Source organism: Ovis aries, chromosome 14 (assembly GCF_016772045.2).
Source record: "Ovis aries strain OAR_USU_Benz2616 breed Rambouillet chromosome 14, ARS-UI_Ramb_v3.0, whole genome shotgun sequence".
Lineage (NCBI taxonomy): Eukaryota > Metazoa > Chordata > Mammalia > Artiodactyla > Bovidae > Ovis > Ovis aries.
Genome location: NC_056067.1, coordinates 59,630,180 through 59,653,848, shown reverse-complemented (window position 1 = coordinate 59,653,848; position 23,669 = coordinate 59,630,180). Strand labels below are relative to the sequence as shown.

The following is a 23,669-nucleotide window of genomic DNA, read 5'->3' as shown; positions in this document are numbered from 1 at the left end:
AAGCTTTTCCTGGAAAATAAAGGATGGACCAGTTTCTCAGACGAGTTCCTGGAAAGACTGGCTTCCTCCATGTCTTCTTTTCTTTCTTACTCTATTTTCTGGCTGATTCCCGTCTAGAGCATAGAGGCTCATCGTGTCTACTTATTTGCCTGGGCTTCTAAGACCCATATGAGAGCAAGCCCAAGGCAGGGCACCCTCCGCTATTCAGGTGGGCACCTGTGGCCTTACACAGACGGTGAAAGTCTCTTGTCTGAGGCTTTATTGTCTTTCTATGTAAACCAAGGAATACAGCCTCTTTCTCTCCTCTCTTCTCTTAACTGCAAACTCTTTCCTTCTCTCTCTCTAAATCTATATATCTCTCTTTCTACACTGTCCCCACTTCGAACTACCCTGGATCAACTGGGGCTGGTCCCCGGCAACATATCAATCAACAGTTGTCTCAAATTGAAAAGAAAAATATTACACTATCATTGTATTCTGCAAACTTACTGTACATAAATACATTCTAAATAATACATTATATATTGTAACAGTAAATAATCCAAAACCAAGCTTACCCAATTAATAATTAACTTTTCATAATTGATTGTTTACAATTGAAAACAAATGAGAAAATGAAGACTATGACTAAAACAATTTTTTGGAAACAACATAGTTTTTAAAATCTGCTATAGAACTACATACCCAAAAAGAAAGGGCATTTTACAATGTTAACAAGTAGTATGTGTCAACTGTATTGCAAGAATACATGCTAAAAGACCATCATCTGTAAATGACACATAAATTAAGATGTAAAATATTCACCGGTTTTCTAACAGCCAATAAACAATGCAATCTCCACCTATGTTGTTGTTGTTCAGTCGCTCAGTCGTGTTTGCCTCTTTGCGACACTGTGGACTGTAGTGCACCGGACTCCTCAGTCCATGGGATTTCCCAGGCAAGAATAGTGGGTGGGTTGCTATTTCCTTCTCCATGGGATCTTCCTGACTCAGGAATCAGGAAGCATCTTCTGCATTAGCAGGTGAATTCTTTATCACTGAGCCACCAAGGAAGGCTAATCTCTAGCCATGCACTATTCTTAATTACCTAGTTTAATGGAACCAAAATATAACAAATAAAAAGCGAGTGCTTTGTGTATTTATTGACCAGGGTCAGACACAATATTGCTGAAAAATGTTGCAAGTGAAACGCATACAAGATATAATGTAGTTGAAGTTTGACAGAAAACAAAATTTGGTAAAGCCATTATCTTTCAATTTAAAAATAAATAAAATTTTAAGAAGATATAACGTAGAGCTAGAAGAAATAATTTCACAATTTGTATGGAAATACAAAAAACCTCGAATAGCCAAAGCAATCCTGAGAAAGAAGAATGGAAGTGGAGGAATCAACCTGCCTGACTTCAGCCTCTACTAAAAGGACACAGTCATGAAGACAGTATGGAACTGGCACAAAGACAGAAATATAGATCAATGGAACAAAATCGAAAGCCCAGAGATAAATCCATACATCTATGGACACCTTATCTTTGACAAAAGGGGCAAGAATATACAATGGATTAAAGACAATCTCTTTAACAAGTGGTGCTGGGAAAACTGGTCACCACTTGCAAAAGAAAGAAACTAGATCACTTTCTAACACCATACACAAAAATAAACTCAAAACGGATTAAAGATCTAAATAGAAGACCAGAAACTATAAAACTCCTAGAGGAGAACATAGGCAAAACACTCTCCGACATACATCACAGCAGGATCCTCTATGACCCACCTCCCAGAATATTGGAAATAGTAGCAAAAATAAACAAGTGGGACCTAATTAAACTTAAAAGCTTCTGCACAACAAAGGAAACTATAAGCAAGGTGAAAAGACAGCCTTCAGAATGGGAGAAAATAATAGCAAAAGAAGCAACTGAAAAACAACCAATCTCAAAAATATACAAGCAATTCCTGCAGCTTAATTCCAGAAAAATAAACGACCCAATCAAAAAATGGGCCAAAGAACTAAATAGACATTTCTCCAAAGAGGACATACAGATGGCTAACAAACACATGAAAAGATGCTCAACATCACTCATTATCAGAGAAATGCAAATCAAAACCACAATGAGGTACCATTTCACGTCAGTCGGAATGGCTGCAATCCAAAAGTCTACAAGCAATAAATGCTGGAGAGGGTGTGGAGAAAAGGGAACCCACTTACACTACAGGTGGGATACAAACTAGTACAGCAACTATGGAAAACAGTGTGGAGATTCCTTAAAAAACTGGAAATAGAACTGCCTTATGACCCAGCAATCCCACTGCTGGGCATACACACTGAGGAAACCAGAATTGAAAGAGACACGTGTACCCCAATGTTCATCGCAGCACTGTTTATAATAGCCAGGATATGGAAGCAACCTAGATGTCTATCAGCAGATGAATAGATAAGAAGGCTGTGGTACATATACACAATGGAGTATTACTCAGCCATTAAAGGGAATTCATTTGAATCAATTCTAATGAGGTGGATGAAACTGAAGCCTATTACACAGAGTGAAGTAAGCCAGAAAGGAAAATACCAATACAATATATTAACACATATATATGGAATTTAGAAAGATGGTAACGATAACCCTGTATGCAAGACAGCAAAAGAGACACAGATGTAAAGAACATGCTTTTGGACTCTGCGGGAGAGGGAAAGGGTGGGATGATTTGGGAGAATGGCATTGAAACATGTATAATATCATATATGAAACGAATCGCCAGTCCAGGTTCGATGCATGATACTGGATGCTTGGGGCTGGTGCACTGGGATGACCCAGAGGGATGGTACGGGGAGGGAGGAGGGAGCAGGGTTCAGGATGGGGAACATGTGTATACCTGTGGTGGACTCATGTTGATGTATGGCAAAACCAATACAATATTGTAAAGTAATTAACCTCCAATGAAAATAAATAAATTTATATTAAAAAAAGATATAACGTAGATAAAGTCATATCATAAAGAACATGACAGAATATAGATACTACCTTTTTTAGACAAATAAATTTTGAGTATTTACTATAAAACATGTACTACTGACAGCACTAATTTGCTTTAAAAGGCTTGAGGTAAACTAACAAGCTTTCCTCTATCAGAGTAGGAGACACACCCAACTGGCCCACAAAGTGGTAAGAAAACCAGGATATGAATCCGAACCTATTGGGATGACTGAAAAAACTTATTTGTAAACATGACCACTCACCAAATGAATAGACTAGAAAAGATTAAAAAATACATACAAGGAACTTAGAAAGAAAATATCAAAGAAGATACAAGACAGAAGTAGTCTGTTTAACTATTATTCAACCACCCCATCTCAAAATGGGTTGTGAGTCATCCTGGATGCACAGAGTGATTTAGGTCATGTCCTGAGAAACATGTTCAATAAATGATCAGACATTATCTTTACAGTGAGAGTATGTAGAAGGTGGAGGGATGTGATAGGTAAGAACAATGTTTCCATCCATGTCAAGGTACTATGTGAGGACTGGTCAGGACTAAGAAAGGGCCTGCGTGGAGCATAGGGTACACAGGTTTATGTCAGATATCAGCTTGTGACCGCATGTCTTTGTGAAAATAACAGAGAGCGTAAACTAATATACTGACCTTAAAAGAAAAGAACTGGTTCAGCAACTTTATGGGCATTATACTATGGGTATGGGACAGAAACAAGAGAGTTTAAAAGCGTGATATATGGAGAAAGCAGGATAATACCTGTTATACTATTTACAATGTAATGTATCCAACTCTGATTTTGTAACTTACAATGGAATGCTTATATTCAAGAAAAACATACTCAATATTCCAGGATATTGTATAAGAATCTTATTAGCAGAAATCAGAAGGAAAATCCAGGAAAAGGCTATCTAAACCTGGGTTCCTCTGCCAAGTATGATTAACTGCTCTATTGGACATTTACTTCGTTTCTTCTTCCACACATGGTCATCTCAAGATCGAGGAGTATCAAAGAAAAGGAGGGATTGACACTGACTCTGGAAGACCTTCCCAGTTACAAAAGCCTTTCTGAGGCATCCAACTCTTTTTTGTAGAAAAAGGCTTTATTCTCCTAGACCTTCCCTGAGTTCAAAAGAGCAGATTCAAACAGTTACTAACACATTAAAGGACATTCAAGGATCATACCATGATCAAGCGGGATTTATTGCAGGGATGCAAGATTTCTCAATATCCACAAGTTCATCACTATGATACACCACAGTAACAGTTGAAGACTAAAAGCCGTATGATCATCAATAGAAGCAGAAAAGGTTCTGACAAAATTCAAGTGCCATTTATGATAAAAACCCTTCAGAAAGTCAGCACAGATGGACCCTACCTCAACATAATTAAGATTGTATATGTCAAACACACAGCTAACATCATACTCAACAGGAAAAAACTGAAAGCACTCCTCTTAACAACATGGAAAAGACAAGAATGTTCACTATTGCCACTTTATTGAACATATTTTTGGAAGTCCTAGCTACAACAATCAGAAAAGAAAAAGAAATGAAAGGAATTCAAGGTAAAAAAAATAAAGAAGAAGTAAAACTGTCACTATGATGCTACACACAGAAAATCCCGAAGATGCCACCAGATGACTACTAGACCTCATCAATGAACAGGGTAAACTTGCTGGATACAAAATATATAGAAAGCTGCTGCATTTCTATACACTAATAATGATATATCAGAAAGTGAAATTAATGAAACAATCCCATTCACCATCTCAGAGAAAACAATACAATTTTAAGGAATAAACCTTTCTAAAAAGTCAAAAGAAGTGTACTCATGAAACTAGAAGATGCTGATGACTGATACCAAAGATGACACAAACAGATGGCACAAACATATACCATATTCTTGGACTGAAAGAAGTAACACTGTCAAAATGACCATACTATCCAAGGCAATCTACATACTCAATGCAACCCTTTTCAAATTAACAATGACATATTTCATAAAACAAAGAAAAAATTAATTTGTACCAAAATACAAAAGACTCTGATATCTAAAATGATCTTGAGAAAGAATTACAGAGCTGGAGGAATCATGTTCCCTGAGTTCAGACTATACTACAAACTGACAGTCAACAAAGTGAAAGTAAAATTGCTCAGCTGTGTCCAACTATTTGTGACCCCATCGACTGTAGACTATCAGGTTCCTCTGTCCATGGGATTTTCCAGGCAAGAATACTGAAATGGGTTGCCATTTCCTTCTCCAGCAGATCTTCCTGACCCAGGGACTGAACCTGGGTCTCCTGCATTGTAGGCAGATGGCTTTACTGTCCGAGCCACCAGGGAAGTGGTATGATGATGGTACAAAACAGAAACACACACCAGTAGAACAGGACAGAAAACCCAGAAATAAACCAATTCACTTAGAGGCAATTATTCTATAACAAAGGAGGAAAGAATACAGAATGAAGAAGTCTCTTTAATAAGTGATGCTGGGATAAATGGATAGTTACATGAAAAAGAATGAAATTCCAACATTCTCTAACACCACATACAAAAATAAACTCAAAATGTGTTAAACATCTAAATGCAAGACCAGATACTATAAAATTCATAGTGGAAAACAAATGCAAAACACTGACTAAATTTCAGCAAAATTTTTTTGAATCTATCTCTTAGAGTCATGGTAATAAAAGCAAAATCAAACAAATGAGACCTAATTAAATTTAAAAACTTTTTGCAAAGCAAAGGAAACCAAAAAAGAACAAAAATTCAACTTGTGGACTACGAGACTATATATGCAAATGATGCTACCTCTGAAGGATTTATTTCCAAAATATAGAAACAGTTCATACAGCGCAATATCAAAACAAACAAACAAACAACCCAATCAAAAACTGGGCAGAAGATCAAAACAGACACTTCTCCACAGCAGACAAAAAGATGGCCAACAGTCACCTAGAAAAGATGCTTGACGTCTCTACTTATGAGAGAAATGCAAATCAAAACCACACAAATGTATCACCTCACACTGGTCAGAATGACCACCATCAAAAAGTCTACAACAATAAATGCTTGAGAGGGTGTGGAGAAAAGAGAACCCTCCTACACTGTTGGAAGGAACATAAATTGGTACTGCCACTTTGGAGAATAGCATGGAGGTTCCATAAAGAACTAAAACTAGAGCTATCACATGAACCAGCAATTCCAACCCTGGGCATATATCCAGAAAGGATGAAAACGAATTCAAAATGATACATGCACCCCAATGTTTTTAGCAGCACTATGTATACCAGCCAAAACACGGCAGCAACCTAAATGTTCACTGACAGACAAAGGGATAAAGTATATGTGGTACATATATACAAGGGAATATTGTGAAGTGAAAGTAGCTCAGCCGTGTCCAACTCTTTAAGACCCCATGACCTGCAGCTGCCAGACTCCTGTCCATACAATTCTCCAGGCAAGATCAATGGAGTGGGTTGCCACCTCCACAGCATAAAACACAATGAAGTAATGTTTTTTGCAGCAATATAGACAGACTTAGGGATTAGTCTAAGTGAAATCATACAGAGAAAGACAAATATCACAGGATATTATACGTTGAACTGAAATAAATGTTACAAATGAACTTATTCACAAAATAAACTCACCACAATAAAAAACAAACTTATGGTTACCAAAGGGGATAGTACAGGATAGTGATGGGGGCAGGAAAGGGAGAGATAAATTAGGAGTCTGAATATTTACAAACTAATGTATATACAAAATAGATAAACAACAAGAACCTACGATAAGCTCAGGGAACTATATTGAATATCTTGTAAACTACTGTATATCTCAAACACAAAATTATAAATTAACTATACTTAAAAACTGGAGAAGGAAATGGCAGCCCGCTCCAGTATTCTTGCCTGGAGAATCCCAAGGACAGAGGAGCCTGGCGGGCTGCTGTCTATGGGGTCGCACAGAGTCGGACCCAGCTTAAGCAACTTGGCATGCATGCTTTGGAGAAGGAAATGGCAACCTACGCCAGTGTTTTTGCCTGGAGAACCCCAGGGATAGAGGAGCCTGGTGGGCTGCCATCTGTGGGGTCGCACAGAGTCAGACACGACTGACGCGACTTAGCAGCAGAGGCAGCAGCATACCTAAAAAGAATGGTTAAAACAAAAACAAAGACACCTCTTGTAGAGTTGTTCAAAAGATGTTTCATAAGGGTGTAAAAACTACTAAATGGGGGAAGCAGTCTATGAAATAAGACATGTTGACAAAACTGAATATCCACCAGCAAAAGAATTTACTTGGAACATTATCTTACACTACTGACAAAAATGAACTCAAAATGGTTCAAAGACCTAAACCTAAGTCCCAAATGTATAAAACTCCTAGAAGTAAACGTGCAGGAAATGTTTCTGGAAATTGGACCCACAAATGATTTACCAGATATAACACCAAAAGCACAGGCCACAAAATAAAATCAGATATTAGTAAATTGAACTATATAAAAATTATAAACTACTCTGCATTACACTGCAGTGAGTTTGAAAAGACAATCAACAGTAGAAGAGAAAATATGTAGAAATCATACATCTGAGAGTAAGTGAGTATAAAGAATATATAAAGAATTTTAAGAGGGACTGATCACCAGTTCCACCATAGGGACCATTCCCCAATCAAACATCCAACCTGTTGCAAATACAAAACAGAAACACAAAGAGTAACACAGAAATTTGAACTCAGTGATAAAATTAAAAAATAACTACAATGCACAGAACAACAGCGCAGCCAATAGCCTCATAGATACGAGAATGTGAACCTGGACAAAGTTGTCCTGGGATAAATTCCCGTACCATTTACAGAGGCTAAAATATATGGTCCTTGATACACATCAACAACACTGTCATGGTGACCTTGACAGAGTCTCCAAAGCCAGAAAATGACCTGGAAAGATGTATCAAGCTCTTGTGATACTTTCTCGCTCATAATCCTAGAACTGACCACTCTACGAGATAGCTTCAAGTGGTGACTTCAAGTGGTGACTTTGTACAGAGCAGGAAAATAACAGGAATACTGTCTCCATCACAGTTCTCTGTTACCTACTAAATCCACTCCACAGAGACTCACCAGAGGCTGCCAATTAAACCTAGGTGGATTATCACAGCAAGGAAACCAGATAAAATTTCAGAGCCTCAGAAATATATTTCAAAGAAATTGAAGTGGTAAAATGATACAAATTAAGGAGAATGGAACATCAGGAACAGTTGACATTCCCAGACTGGGTAGAGCAGCACAACAGTAAAACTAATACAACATGAAGGTCAGACATTACAGCATCTTGAGATGGGACCATGCACTTGACCTACAGATGGCAAGCTAAGAGCCTGCGAAATTCACATATGCTCCTCTCGTAGGATCTAGGATCAAAAAGATGATCTCTCTATCCACTCTTACATTCTCCTAAGGAACAACCACAGAGGATCCAATCCACCAACTTGTCCCACTCCTAAACAGAAAAAAAAGCCCTTTTGAGAACTCGTTTTTCTTTATATGTTGTAGTTTTGCCTACTTTTATATCACTCCCCACTGTCCAGAGCTTTTTCTCATGCTCCAATGTGGAGATAATATTCAGATCAGAAACAGAAATTCTGGGACTCCCCTGGTGATCCAGTGGTTAAGACTCTGCATTTCCAGTGCAGAGGGGGCAGGTTTGATCCTTAGTCAGGGAACTAAGATCCCACATGTAGAATGGTGCAGCCAAAAAAAAGTAAACAAGTAAGCAAAAACAAACCAGTAGATATTCAGCATTATCAGAAGAAAGAAATCTAAAGTGCTGTGGATTTTTTAAAACCCTGAGCCAAAAGTCAAAAGGTAGAAAATAGGAAATCGGGTTTTTTGGCATTTTTTTGTTAACTTTTGCTAGTGAGCTTTGTAGATAATTAAGCTCTGGGACAACCTCAGATATGACATGAAACAGACACAGCATCTGAAGAGGGTCAGTTTAACCTTCTGAAGCTGTGTCATGCCCCAGTCACCAGAACTCTCAGATGAAAGACATCAGGGCCTCCCAAGGGGCACACAGGGAAAATGCAGATACCCAAGGGCAGCTCTGGAAGGAAGTCATCCTCACCCACAGATAGCAGGTTCCTGTAGGTCTCCAGCATCACGTCCCTGTACAAGGCCCTCTGAGCAGGGTCCAGGAATTCCCACTCCTCCTGAGTGAATTCGATGGCCACATCCTCAGAGGTCAGTCGTTCCTGAAAGGAAACCACATGTCACCAAAAGGGTTCTCATTTTCATGCAAAAGAGAAAGGGTAGTAAGGGGTACGGATTGACTTGGTTGAAGTATGTGTTCTAACAGATCCATGCAGGGGTATCTGGAGAAATTATGCATCTCTAATTTTAATTTCTTATGGTTTTTCATAAGGCCTTATGAGATCCTCCAATTAATATGGATTTTTCATCACTGTTCAAAATCCATGAAATATATAAAAATAAAGCTCAACACTATTTTGGCTATACAGAAGTGTCATATTATGTTCTACCCAGTGAGTGCAATTCATTATCTAGATGAGGTACCGCATGAGTGGTGTCTTCAGAGATGACAAAGTCCATGGCACTTTTAATGGAAAGGTCAAAAGTTTCAGGTATGATGTAGATAACAGCAGCAAGGACCAAAAGTGTCTGAAGGCTTCCTGTTGCTCTAAATTACTGTAATTTACTCTAAACATTAAATAAGTACTTTACAGGCAAGAACCTGTCATCAATATAATAGCTCATTAAAGAACCATCTGTTCCCACCTTAGAGAAGAAAACCTGTGTCACAGACACTCTGAGAAACTTGACTCAGATCAAGAAGGTAAGAAATGTTACATGAAGCACCCGAACTCAGAAGCTTGGGCTCAGCAACTGAAGCTTAAGCATCTAACAGTTAATACAGAGAACATTACAAGTCCTTTGACAGAGGGTTCCTAAAGAAAACTTGAAAGAAGTCCAAAGTGAGCCTTCTCCCTGCCCCTGTGTCTTCTCTGCAGGTGTAGCAGCTCTCGAGCTTCGGGCCTTCATCCCTTGAAAATGGACACGTGTGCCAAATTAGGCTCTACCCCCTCCCTGATCGGGAGAACCTCCCCCCTGTTGAGTGATCACTGTCTGCAGTGGTGGTGAAGGACTAGAGACACTGACCCATGAGAGCCACAGCAGCTTGGCAGCCCCAAGTCCTCAGACCATCTCACTTATTGCTACCCAGAGCTTCCAAACCAGTGCCATTTCAAAGGACTCTGACACAGCAGCCAAGTTCCCTGGAGCTGGAGTTGCCACAGCAGGGGTGGCTGGCTCCTGTGCTGGAAGTGGGACTGTGTTTGGGAGCTTCATCACCGTTATGCCAGGAACCCTTCTCTGAAACAGTAGCTCTTCTACGCCATGGGCTTGGCCCTCTCAAAGGCCATGGGGCTCTTTTGCCTGATGGTGGTCTAGCTCACCTTCTTCACGATATGAAGGAGCTGTTTCCACCTCCCATAGTTCTTTCTCCTGTGTCTGCCCTGTATGTTCCCTTTCCTGTAACTCCCCAGGCAGCCTGGCCAAAGTGGTGGGCTCAGGGTTTGACAGAAGGAAAACAAATAAATATTGTATTAATATGAAAAAAAAAAAGTCCAAGGTGAACAATGTGAAATGGCATGAAAGGTCATTATAGACGTGGATACAGAAACACAACTGTTAGTAATTTACTACTTAAAACACTAGGAGGATTGTTTAGAAAATTTCAAGGCCATAGATTATAATGATAACATAATTTCAACTGAAAAAAAAAAAAGGTGATATGTAGTTTTTAAATCATGATGTCTTCTATCTAAATCACAGACTTGCACATGCATGCATACTTATCTATAAAAAATTAACTGAAATGAGAGGATTCGTCTTTTGATAGATTTTTTGGACAATTTTATATTATCCTTTTATTCACATGTATTTCAGCATCCTTCAGATGATAAAAATGTATCCTTTGTACTCAGCTGAGGTTGTCAACAGGATTCTATAATAGGCTACCAAAAAAACCCCAGTAAAAACATAAAATAAAAAAGAATACTTGAACTCAATTCATAATAACATTACCATATACAAAGATACAATTTTATCCATTTAAATTTACTTAGCAAGGCATTAACAGACGCCAAAGACTTTCTTTGCTTTTTTTCCCATTAATAAAACTGATTTCAAATTAGAAGAGTCATTAGATTATGACAAAAAAGAATTATCACAACAGCAAAGTAAAAAAACTTCTTGGAGAATTAAAAATCATGGCATAAAATAATATGGAAAAAATACAGTCATTAAGCAAGACTATCTGAAGAAACATCATGATAGGAAGGAAACATTCAATACATTCCCTCTGAAATTACAGCGGCACGAAAGGAGCTGTCCAGGGTGCCTGTCTTTCACCACCATACGATGCACAGGAGCAGGGGCCACTAGAAGAAGTAACAGGAGGAAAAAACCAGGGCAAGAGACACAGAGTTTGTCAGAGAGTTGAAACAGGTAGTACTCACAAACCTAAGGACATGGAAAGGTGAAAAGTGAAAGGATGGAAAAAGACAGTCCATCCTAAAGAGAGCAGGGGAGACTGTTATATCAGACAAAATAAACTGAAGAAAAAAAAGTGCAATGAGATAAATATTGTATAATGATAAAACGGTCAATTTACCCAAAAGCTGTAACAAGTAAAAAAATATATACATCTAACATTAGATATCTCAGAAAAATGAAGCAAATATTGAACAGGCATGTACAGATCACATGGCCAAAGAAAGCAGAAGACACATGTATCTCAAGGACACAGAAGCCATTCTCTATGAGAGACCACATGTTAGGCCAAAATTAACCATTTTAAGAGACTGATAACATAAAAGTATCTTCCCTAACAATAATGAAATAAACATAAGAAAAAAAGAAACTTCCTCACATGTGGACATTAAACAACTCACTGTTACACCACAAATGGGTCTAAGAAAAAAATCACATCGAAATTTTAAAATACATGGATCAAAACGAAAAGACAACGTTATAAAATTTATAACACACAGAGACCACTGTACTAAAAGGAAAGTCTGAAAGGTTAAATGCTTACAGTAAAAAAGAGAAAAGATCTTAAATCTGAAATCTATTTTTAGACCTTTAGGAAGCAGAAAAGGGAAAACAAACTAAACTCAGGTTTAGTAGAAGGAAACATGTAAGTAAGAAAGATTAAACCAGAGATACACTAGAAAGTAGGAAATATAAAAATCAACAAACCAAGAGTTGATGTTTTGAAAAAACTGTATAGGAAAACCCCCACCTAGACTAAGGACAAGAGAAAAAAGATCCAAATGACTAAAAACAGATATGAAACAGGAGTGATTACAACTGATGTCAAAGAAAGTTTCTAAAGATAAGGAAGTACTATGACCAATAATACCTATAAGTGACAGTATATAGGAGATACTGGCAAATTCTTAGAAACATACAAACTATTTTACTTATTAAGAAATGAAAAAATTGAGAAGTGTTGAAAGTGAAAGTGTGAGCCACTGAGTCGTGTCTGACTCTTTGTGACCTCATGGACTGTAGCCCACAAGGCTCCTCTGTCCATGCAATTTCTCCAGACATGAATACTGGACTAGAGAGCCACTCCTTTCTCCAGGGAAGCTTCCAACTCAGGGATAGAACCTGGGTCTCCTGCAATGCAGGCAGATTCCTTGAGCCATCAGGGAAACCAATTATAACTAGAGAGATTTAAAAAGTAGTCAGAAACCTCTAAGAAAAATACAGGACCAAATTCTACCAAACATTTACAAAAGAATTACCACTAGTCTTGCTAATTCTATGAAGCAAGCATGATTCTAATAGTTTGCTGATTTCCCAAAGACACAAGAAAGGAAAACTAGAAACCAATACCCCTGATGAATACTGATGCAAAATTAAAATACTTGCAAACCCACTTCAACACATATTAAAAAGAACTGGGGAAACAGACACAGAAAACAGATGGAGGGGGAAGGGGAGGAAGGAGAAGGTGAGATGTATGGAGAGAGTAACATGGAAACTTACATTACCATATATAAAGTAGAGAGCCAATGCGAATTTGCTGACTGACTCAGGGAACTCAAACAGGGGCTCTCTAACAATCTACAGGGGTGGGATAGGGAAGAAGATGGGAGGGAGGGGACATATGTATACCTATGGCTGATTCAGGTTGATATTCGGCAGAAAACAACAACTTCTGTAAAGCAATTATCCTTCAATTAAAATAATTTAAATAAATAAATAAAAAGATCTGACACCATAACCAAGTGGATTTTATTCATGTAAGGCAAGAAGTCAACATACAAAAATCAATTAATATGACACAGTACATTAACAGATTAAAGGGGAAAAAAAAAACAGTATCATCTTGATGCAGAAAAAAACATTTGACAAACATTTGACATTTCAAGATGGAACACTCAACAAACTACAAAAAATGAATTATACCAACATCAACATAACAAATGCCATTATGAAAAGAGCACAGCAATGGGGAAAGAATGAAAGCTTTTCCTCAAGGACGCACACTCTGCACTACACTTCAACAAAGCACTGAAACCCTTAGAGCAATTAGATGAGAAAAGGAAATCAAAGGTCCCCAAATTGAAAAAGAAGTAAATTATCTTCTTTCCCACATGACAAAGTTTCATCAGTAAAAATCATAGAGATTACAAAAGAAACATGTAATATCATAAAAGATTCTTTAATAACCACACAAAGGGTCAATCAACCAATTAACTCATTATCAAAACTGCCATGACAATCTTAGTAGAAGCAGAATGAAACATCGTGAAAGTCACAGAACTATTCAAAGAGCAAACAACAAAACTCTTGAAGAAGGACGATGGACATCTTTCTATTTCAACACCTATTACAAGGTAATCAAGGTGACGTGGTACTGGTATAAAAACAGACAAATAAGCCAACTGAACAGAACACAGACAGTACTCAGAAATAATTCTTTGTGTATATATATGTAAGGTATAGTCACAAGGATGTCAAGATACACAAAAGGAAAAGGACAGGCTCAATTGATCTCATTCCCAGATTTAACCAGCTATTGTGCATACTAACACCTGACTTTCACATGCAGTTTCCTTACCCTGGTTGACAGAGCAGACAGCTCATCAAGATAGGCCCTAGGCAATCCCTGCTGCCAACAGCACTGAGACCCCATCTCCAACCTGTGGGTGAGAAGCCCTGCCCTGGACGGTGACCAGGGGAGCCTCCTCACAAGTGTCAAGTCACCGGGCCATGGGGAGACGGGATCTAGGTGGTGACGACAGGACCTGAGGGAAGGCCCCGGGTGAGTGTGCATGTACAGGAGTCACACCGGACACTCCAGAGTCAGACACAATTAGCGAGTCCAGAGAAGGGCATTTCAGGAAGGACAGACTAAATATGACCTTACCTGAGAAAGAGCCATGCCTCACTCCTTTTCTTTCCTCGTCCTTAACTTCAGGGCTTCCTCAGGCAACACGAGTCTTCAGAGGTCTATCATGAAAGTTGAAAACATGCTGTTTAATGCTTAGAGTCAACACATCCCCTTCTGCCTGGAGCCAGCATGGGGAATCCCGCCCATGGCAAAGGTCATGCGGAAAAGGCCTGATGGGCAAAGCCGAGATGAGGCCTCAAGGGGACCCCCTTCTAGAGCATCTATCCCAAAACCAGAATCTGTCTGTTTTACTATATCATGCCTTTCACCAACTCTTCTGACATTAACAGAGGGCTATCCCCGACCACCTTTCTCTGGAAAAATCAACTTAGGGCTCTAGCTAATATGTCTCCTGGACATGAGAGGAATATTTCAAATCAAACCCCCTCTGTTAGCATTCTAGCTTGCTGGGCAGGTTTATCCAGACTCTTACAGCTATGCATATGATTGTTCACAGCCTCCCAGCTGTGAGAGGCACGGGAAGCCTAAAACATAGAGCCTTTTAAAGAGTTAAAAATTCTTAGAGTAGTCCTGGTGTAGGATTTCGTTATTGGGCCAATGCTTGTTGCTAAATTCCCATATCTCTTATCCACCGTGCACCTGGGACTGCATTAGTTAACATAGTTGGAATGTAAGAAAAACAAGTGTAGCCTTGAAATTAACCACATCAGACTTCTGAGCTAATTGGTTCTTTCTTGTAACTCACTGCACTTTTGCTCCGTGAGAAATGTAACTCTGTTTAACATTTTTCTGAGGCTGACATAGATTAGAAATATAAAGAAAAAACATTTCAAGGGAAAATAAGTTTTCTGGTTGAACAGCCTTTATCAAAAGAGGGTCATAAAATGTTCACAGGCCTCCAAGGCCAGAAGATAACGTACACAACATCATTTGTGGGAAAGGTATAAAAGTCCCTTTTGAAAATAAAAGTAACGGGCCTCCTGTGTCTTTTTTAACTCTCACTTACTCTTTTTTCTGGCTGATCCCTTGGAGCATAGAGGCTCCCCACGTTGACTTAATGCCCGGATTTCTAAGATCTGAACAGGAAGATGTTCTGTGTCTTCACTCCCTCAGGAGACCAGGAGGGCACCTGTGGCTTCCGTGAACAGGGCAATTCCTTGTCTGGGATTTTATTGGCTTTCTATGTAAACCAAGGAATATCAGCCTCTTTCTCTCCTCTATTTTCTTATCTACAACATTCTTTCCTTATCACTCTCTAAATCAATCGCCAACTCCACCCCGCTTCAAATTACCCTGGATGCACCAGGGCTGGACCCCAGCACCCTTCCTGAGACCCAACCACACACACAGGGAAGCCCTCATAAAGAGGAACAGACAGTCCCCTGTGGCCACTGTCTCAGGAGGGACTCAGGACAGTCAACTTTTGCAGAGAGACCAACATGGAACTTTCCCACACTTTCCCTCGGATCACACTCCCCTCCTGGTGAGGCCTCATGTACACAGCTGCAGGAGGCACCTCCACTGACCAGGCAATTGCCTTCAGGTCACACAGCAGGCCCTGATCCATCCCGACTCAGATCAGAGCACCCCCTCCTCAGCCCAGATCTCAGCCCTCAGGACTCGGAGGACTCAAGAGTCCTGATCCTCAGTGAGGGATCCAGACTGAAATCAACTGGGCCATCTTAAACATTCTTGAGCTGTGGACCAACACAAACTACCTGAAGGGAATCTCTGGTCAGGATACAAAACATGTGTTGGGAGCCACGTTAGGCATTACTGAGAAAATGGAGGCACGGCCGCAACCCCCTCTCCTTGTCCCGCAGGCATGGACCCGGGACGAAGGAGTTAGGTCTTGTGATTCTGACTTGTTTCTGCTTTCCTTGGTTAAGTTGACTGAAAGAATGTTAAGGTGCTTATTGTCCTTGAGAGGAGGAGGAGAAGGCACAAAGCCTTCTGCAGTTGTGCCCAGAGAATAATCCATAAAGCTAACCATTGACATTTGTTCAAGGATCTTTACAAAGAGTGTTCCAGGATGAGCATGTAGGCTGCAGCTTGAGGCCATGGGAAGGACTGTCATCTGAGACCTATTCGTGAGGGAAATGTTTATGGCAAAGGAAATTTGTGGAACTTAGGGTTTAGGAATAATTAAGAAATGGAGTGGCCATCATGGTCAACAAAAGAGTCAAAATGCAGTACTTGGATGCAGTCTCAAAAACGTTAGTATGATATCTGTTCGTTTCCAAGGCCAACCATTCAATATCACAGTAATCAAGTCTAAGCCCCAACCAGAAATGCTGAAGAAGCTGAAGCTGAACAGTTCTATGAAGACCTACAAGACCTTTGAGAACTAACACTCAAAAAGATGTCCTTTTTCATTATAGGGGACTGGAATGCAAAAGTAGGAAGTCAGAAACACCTAGAGTAACAGGCAACTTTGGCCTTGGAATGTGGAATGAAGCAGTGCAAAGAATTGTAGAGTTTGCAAAGACAATGCACTGGTAATAGCAAATACCCTCTTCCAACAACACAAAAGACTCTACACATGGACATCACCAGATGGTCAACACCGAAATCAGACTGATTATATTCTTTGCAGCCAAAGATGGAGAAGCTCTATACAGTCAACAAAAACAAGACCAGGAGCTGACTGTGGCTCAGATCATGAACTCCTTATTACCAAATTCAGACTCAAATTGAAGTAGGAAAACCGCTAGACCACTCAGGTATGACCTAAATTAAATCCCTTATGCTTATACAGTAGACGTGAGAAATAGATTTAAGGGCCTAGATCAGATAGATAGGATGAACTATGCCTGATGACTATGGAATGAGGTTCGTGACATTGTACAGGAGATGGGGATCAAGACTATCTCCATGAAAAGAAATGCAAAAAAGCAAAATGGTTATCTGGGAATCCTTACAAATATCTGTGAAAGAAGAGCAGTGAAAAGCAAAGGAGAAAAGGAAAGATATAAGCATCTGAATGCAGAGTTCCAAAGAATAGCAAGATAAGAAAGACTTCTTTAGCGATCAAGGCAAAGAAATAGAGAAAACAACAGAATGGGAAAGACTATGGATCTTTTAAAGAAATATAGAGATACCAAGGGAGCATTTCATGCAAAGATGGGCTTGATAAAGGACAGAAATGGTCTGGACCTAACAGAAGCAGAAGATATTAAGAAGAGGTGGTAAGAATACACAGAAGAACTGTACAAAAAGAGCTTCACAACCCAGATAATCAAGATGCTGTGATCACTCACCAACAGCCAGACATCCTGGAATGTGAAGTCAAGTGGGCCTTAGAAAGCATCACTATGAAGAAAGCTAGTGGAGGTGATGGAATTCCAGTTGAGCTGTTTCAAATCCTGAAAGATGATGCTGTGAAAGTGCTGCACTCAATATGCCAGCAAATCTGGAAAACTCAGCAGTGGCAACAGGACTGGAAAGGTCAGTTTCATTCCAATCCCAAAGAAAGGCAATGCCAAAGAATGCTCAAACTACCGCACAATTGCACTCATCTCACATGCTAGTAAAGTAATGCTCAAAATTCTCCAAGCCAGGCTTCAGCAATACGTGAACCGTGAACTCCTGATGTTCAAGCTGGTTTTACAAAGGCAGAGGAACCAGAGATCAAAGTGCCAACATCTTCTGTATTATGGTAAAAGCAAGAGAGTTCCAGGAAAACATCTATTCTGCTTTATTTACTATGCCAAAGCCTTTGACTGTGTCGATTACAATAAACTGTGGAAATTTCTGAGAGAGATGGGAATACCAGACCACCTAACCTGCCTCTTGAGAAACCTATATGCAGGCCAGGAAGCAACAGTTAGAACTGGACATGGAACAACAGACTGGTTCCAAATAGGAAACGGAGTATGTCAAGGATGTATATTGTCACCCTGCTTATTTAACTTCTGTGCAGAGTACATCATGAGAAATGCTGGACAGGAAGAAACACAAGCTGGAATCAAGAATGCTGGGAGAAATATCAATAACCTCAGATATGCAGATGACACCTGCCCAATGGCGGAAAGTGAAGAGGAACTAAAAGCCTCTTGATGAAAGTAAAGAGGAGAGTGAAAAAGTTGGCTTAAAGTTCAACATTCAGAAAACGAAGATCATGGCATCAGGTCCCATCACTTCATGGTAAATAGATGGGAAACAGTGGAAACAGTGTCAGACTTTATTTTGGGGGCTCCAAAATCACTGCAGATGGTGACTGCAGCCATGAAATTAAAAGACACTTACTCTTGGGAAGGACAGTTATGACCAACCTAGATAGCATATTGAAAAGCAGAGACATTACTTTGTAGACTAAGGCCCATCTAGTCTAGGCTATGGTTTTTCCAGTAGTGTTGTATGGATGTGGGAGCTGGACTGTGAAGGAGGCTGAGCACCGAAGAATTGAAGCTCTTGAACTGCGGTGTTGGAGAAGACTCTTGAGAGTCCCTTGGACTGCAAGGAGATCCAACTAGTCCATTCTGAAGGAGATCAGCCCTGGGATTTCTTTGGAAGGAATGATGCTATAGCTGAAACTCCAGTACTTTGGCCACCTCATGTGAAGAGTTGACTCAGTGGAAAAGACTCTGATGCTGCGAGGGATTGGGGGCAGGAGGAGAAGGGGACGACAGAGGATGAGATGGCTGGATGGCATCACTGACTCGATGGGTGTGAGTCTGAGTGAACTCCGGGATTTGGTGATGGACAGGGAAACATGGTGTGCTCCGATTCGTGGGGTCGCAAAGAATTGGACACGACTGAGTGACTGAAGTGAACTGAAGAATAGTTAGAAGCTAAAAATTTAAGGAATGTGGTAGTGCTAGCATGTTTTAGTATAGTTTATACAGCTTAGGAATTTCAGAGACAGTAATAGCTAGAAGCCTTTTTAGGTGATAATGAGCTTAGGATGCTAAGGGCAAACAGGATTTAGAATGATAAGAAATAAACTGAGGAATCTGGTTTGCAGCCCAGACAAAAGCATGAGTTACAATGTAATCACATGTTAAAGTAAACAGGATTCTGAGAGAATCGCTGAAGCAGAAACTCTGTTCGAAGGGCAACAGTGTTTTCTGGAGACAATAAATCTGGGTGAGGGGAAACTGAAAATGCCAAACCTCTGACCTAATGCTTTTCTCAAAGTATAAAACAGAACCTGAAGCTTGAAATAAACATGCAGCCCCGTACCTTGAGTCAGAGGCTGCATCATTCTCTGCTGACACCACTCATCTCTTCAGGATGATTCCCTGGCTGCTGGCGCTGGACTCCAGCACATGTGTATGCAAAATGTGTCATCAATGAAACGTGAAGGCCGGACTGAGCACCATTCAGAAGAGAAAATCATCGCCCCCCAACTCTCTTTTTCTTTCCCAGCCTTACTAAGGTGTAACTAACAAAATTGGTATAAATGTACTGTGTACAAAGTAATCATGTGATAGACTCATACACTGAATAATTATTATAGTCGAAGTTACACGTCCACCTATGACTACACTGTATTATTTCTCCTGGGCAAATTTCAAGGATATAGAAACACTACTGGCAGCATGCAGCACCTCAGATCCCCAGAACTTACTTATTTTACAACGGAAAATCTCTACTCTTTCACTACCAGTGCCCCATTTCCCCCTCCACCCACCTCCTGGTAAAGCCTCATTACTCGATGGCTCTATGAGTTTGACAAGTCTAGTTTCCACATAGGGTCTGTCCTCATTTGTCAGGCTTATTTAACTTGGCATAATGTTCTCTAGGTTCATTCATTCTGGCATAAATGCAGGATCCTTGATTTTTATATTTATATACAGAGAAAAAATAGTTCATGAATATACAGTATATAATAAGTATTTCTATACCACACTTTTGGAACCTATTCTTTCGTTAAGAGACATCTGGGCTGTGTCCATGCCTTGGCTACTGCAAATCCAGTCACACTCATGAGACTGTGGACATATCCCTCAAACACTGATTGCTTTTCCTTTGGATATCTGTCAGAAATGGGTTTGACAGTCTGAAGGCCTGTTCTATATTTGTTAAGGAACTTCCATTTGATTTTCCAACATAGCAGTACCATTAACATTACCACCAACAGCGCAGTTAAGATTCCGTGTTTTCTGTACTGTGCTGTATGTGTGCTATTTGGGGAGGGACAAGAGTGCATAGAACCCAGCCTGGCAGCAAGACAGTTGCAGCTGCATCTTCTGGAGGACAAGCTTCCAGGATAAAGATCACTGTGGCATCACTGCGCTCCGATTTTTTGAAGTCATCCTCTCCTACATCACAGGACTTTATGACTCTTCTCAGGATGGGCCCAGAGATTCCTACCGAGCAGGACCACGTTATAACAAGAATTCTGTGATCTTAACCTTAGTACTCCTATTTTCCCAGCGGGACTCAAAAGAAACTTGCAAACTTTCATGGTGTCCAACAGAGTGTCCAGAGCCCATAATGAGCCTCTAACCCTTATACAAACACAAAGCATTCCAAGCCCTGAAGCTCATGCATGAGGCAAAATACAAAAGAGGACACCCAAGGATCCACAGACACAAGACACCATATTTTCATTTACAGTGAGTGATCCAAGTCAAACATCGAAATCTCCAAAGTCTATGAAAAAGAGGGATAATTCCAATGATGCATATGGACCAGTGAGACCTCAGCATCTTCCAAGGAAACACTCCAGATTCTCTTGGTATCGTCCCAAATGCACATGAACCTTTCGCACTAGCAACCCCAAGTACACAATGATACCAAAGTTGATGCAAAAGATGACCTGAGATTTTCCCTGTAATTCTATGGTGCCTGCCTGCTAAAAGAGCCAACAAAAGCCAGGGCATGGAGTGGATGCTGGGGGCACCTGCTAGAACCAGCCCCTCAAGCCCAAGGCTCCCATCCTCCTGCACCCACAGCTGCCTGCGGGCTCAGCCCAGGCCACAGTTCTAACAGTGGAAAAGACTTCTTGTGGCTGAATTCCACGTCCTTCACTGCTGCTCACGTGTGGTCACGAGTTGTCAAATCAAACCTGTGCAGGCACATGTCAGCCTCAGCACTGCTGTCCTGGGGAACACGAGCTCAGGCAGTAGAACCTCAAACCACTCCATGTGGGCTCTCCAACAAACCCGCTTCCAGGTGCTCCAGCCTGGAACGGAGACATTCTCTTCCAACAGATCCACACACCCCTTGTCCCTGCAACTACACTTGGGATGGGCGCATGCTCCATTCACTGGGCTTACCTTGATGCCCCCACGTATTGGTACAACCCTCGTGCAGACCCCACCAGGCTCCCTCCGCTTTCCCCATTTGTCTACCTCTCCTCCCTGATGACCGGACTAGGCAAGACTAAAGTGCACAGGGGTTTCCTGGCAAAGGTGGTCACAAGAGGAGTGCCCACTAGCTACCACCCAAAGGACACTGCACATGCAGTATGAAAATCAAGAGGCTGGCCCTCCTGCGAAAGTCTGCCACCACCTGGGGACATTATGGAGTCCATGTACAAAGGCATTTGAGATGAGGAAGTCTCAAAGGAAGGGTCTCCAGGTCTCACTCTCTCCTGTTTTCTCCACCCACACCTACTTGGAAAATATTCTAGCTCTTGGGGGGCGCAGGGGGCAGCGTCTCCTTCCTGCCCCATTAGGTTTTGGATTTCTGTTCATCCTCAGTGCACTGAAATCACAACGCTGACATGGAGCACATGAACTCCTAGATGGCAAAGCTGCTGTCCACGATGGTGACTGGTCCCTGGATGGACAGAGCTTAGATCTGGGGGCTGCAGAGGATGAAACCCAGCAGACTAAACATGGGGACATCTCAGCCCACTGCTTGAGGACACCAGTTCTGTAGGGCTTTTCAGAACTTCCTATATTTCTTGGCTCTTCTTTTGAGTAATTAAGTAGTCATATGGGGTAAAGATCAATTACAGCTGAAATGTCCAGAACATGGGAAACATCTTCATCACCTGCCCTGTTCTCTTGGTCTTCCCTGAGGATTATTCAGCCCAACCCATAGTCCTGTCATCTACAGACATTTCCAGTAACAGGTACTGCAGCCACGCTGGGAAGAAGAAGAATACTATGAGCCCTAAAAAAGGGGAACCAGGAAGGACTCAAAATAACCCATGAACAAGGGCATTAATTTCTGCTGATGGCAACTGATACAGAGGCAATAAACCTGGGTAACATGAGAGAGACTGTTAGGAGGGGATGGAGAGCCTCTCTGAGCCTAGACTTAAAAGGGTGACAAAGGCACGGTGACCTGAAGGTGAGAAAGGAACTACAATGTCAGACAGAAATGGTTTTGGTATTTGGAAACAAAGAAAAGGTAAATGAGACCAGGACAGGTTCAACCACGAGCAAAGGGTCAACTCCCAGGATGAGGCTGGAGACACTGACAGGGCCCTGAGCTTGACAGACGGCTGTGGAGAAATAGCTAGGAGTCAAGCTTTTGACCCAAGAACAAATGAAAGCCAGTGGAGGTCTGAATGTCAGGATGTAAAAAAAAAAATCTCCCTTCAGATTTAGCCTTATTCATAGAAGTCATCTAATTCTGAGCCTGTGATCCTGCCTCCATCCTACAGTTTTCCTGTTCGTTTTTCATTCAGTAAGGACTGGGATCTATTTCAAATTCTCATTACTACCAGAAACTCCCTTCAAACCAGAACTGCCACACACAGACACACAGTCAATTAGCTAATTATTTAAGGGGTATGTGTTGTTCATACTCAGAGATTCTGGTCTAGTGTCTCATCTGCATGTTACAAGTGGGCTCCCTCAGGCCCGTTTATGAGAAGGTCTGAACTGAGTGAAGAGAACCGGGTATAACTGAATAATGAAATGGGAGGCTGAAGGGCAACTGGGCTGTTTGTCCTTAATGCCATCCCATTTAAGACCAGGAACATCTGTCATGTATCTGAGCAAAAGAAACTTTTCTTTCAAGATTGGGTCAAACTGATACCAAGCAGGTAATTCTTTATTATACGACTGCAGTAAAATATTTTTAAAATACAGAATTGCAAATATATATCCACTGGTACAACAAACACTGTAAGGGGTCAGCTTGGGAATAGGATCTGAGCAATCTTTTTCATTATGAAGAGAGAGGCTCTGTTGGAAGGTTCCAGGTCAATCCAGCCCAACCTTCCTCATTTGCACAGAAAAGTCACAAAGGGACCTGAGGGAAACATCTTCATATCACTGCACAGCTCACTTTTTTTCACTGATCATAGAAAATGGAGAAAACAGACCATTA

At 40.7% G+C, this 23,669-nt stretch overlaps 1 protein-coding gene and 1 pseudogene across 19 annotated transcripts in view; one reads left to right on the top strand and one right to left on the bottom strand.

Annotated features, from left to right (window-relative positions):
• The window catches only part of LOC114117957 (zinc finger protein 160-like), a 188,376-nt gene that overhangs the window by 5,105 nt on the left and 159,602 nt on the right, over positions 1 to 23,669 (bottom strand). For 3 of the 19 annotated variants that reach the window (XM_042231105.2, XM_042231101.1, XM_027978021.2), the window contains 2 exons: positions 14,448 to 14,530; positions 9,111 to 9,237 (listed from right to left, as the gene is read on the bottom strand). The exons of 8 other annotated variants lie outside the window; for them this stretch is intronic. In XM_042231105.2, the coding sequence (XP_042087039.1) occupies positions 9,111 to 9,237; positions 14,448 to 14,462 (142 nt within the window). In that variant the 5' untranslated portion in view covers positions 14,463 to 14,530. Of the gene's footprint in view, positions 1 to 804; positions 8,487 to 9,110; positions 9,238 to 10,458; positions 14,531 to 19,616; positions 23,637 to 23,669 lie in introns of those variants that run through there. 8 more of the 19 variants (XM_060398870.1, XM_060398861.1, XM_060398858.1 and 5 more) reach the window with 8 other exon arrangements.
• On the top strand, positions 10,055 to 10,453 carry LOC114117793 (ATP synthase F(0) complex subunit C2, mitochondrial-like; annotated as a pseudogene).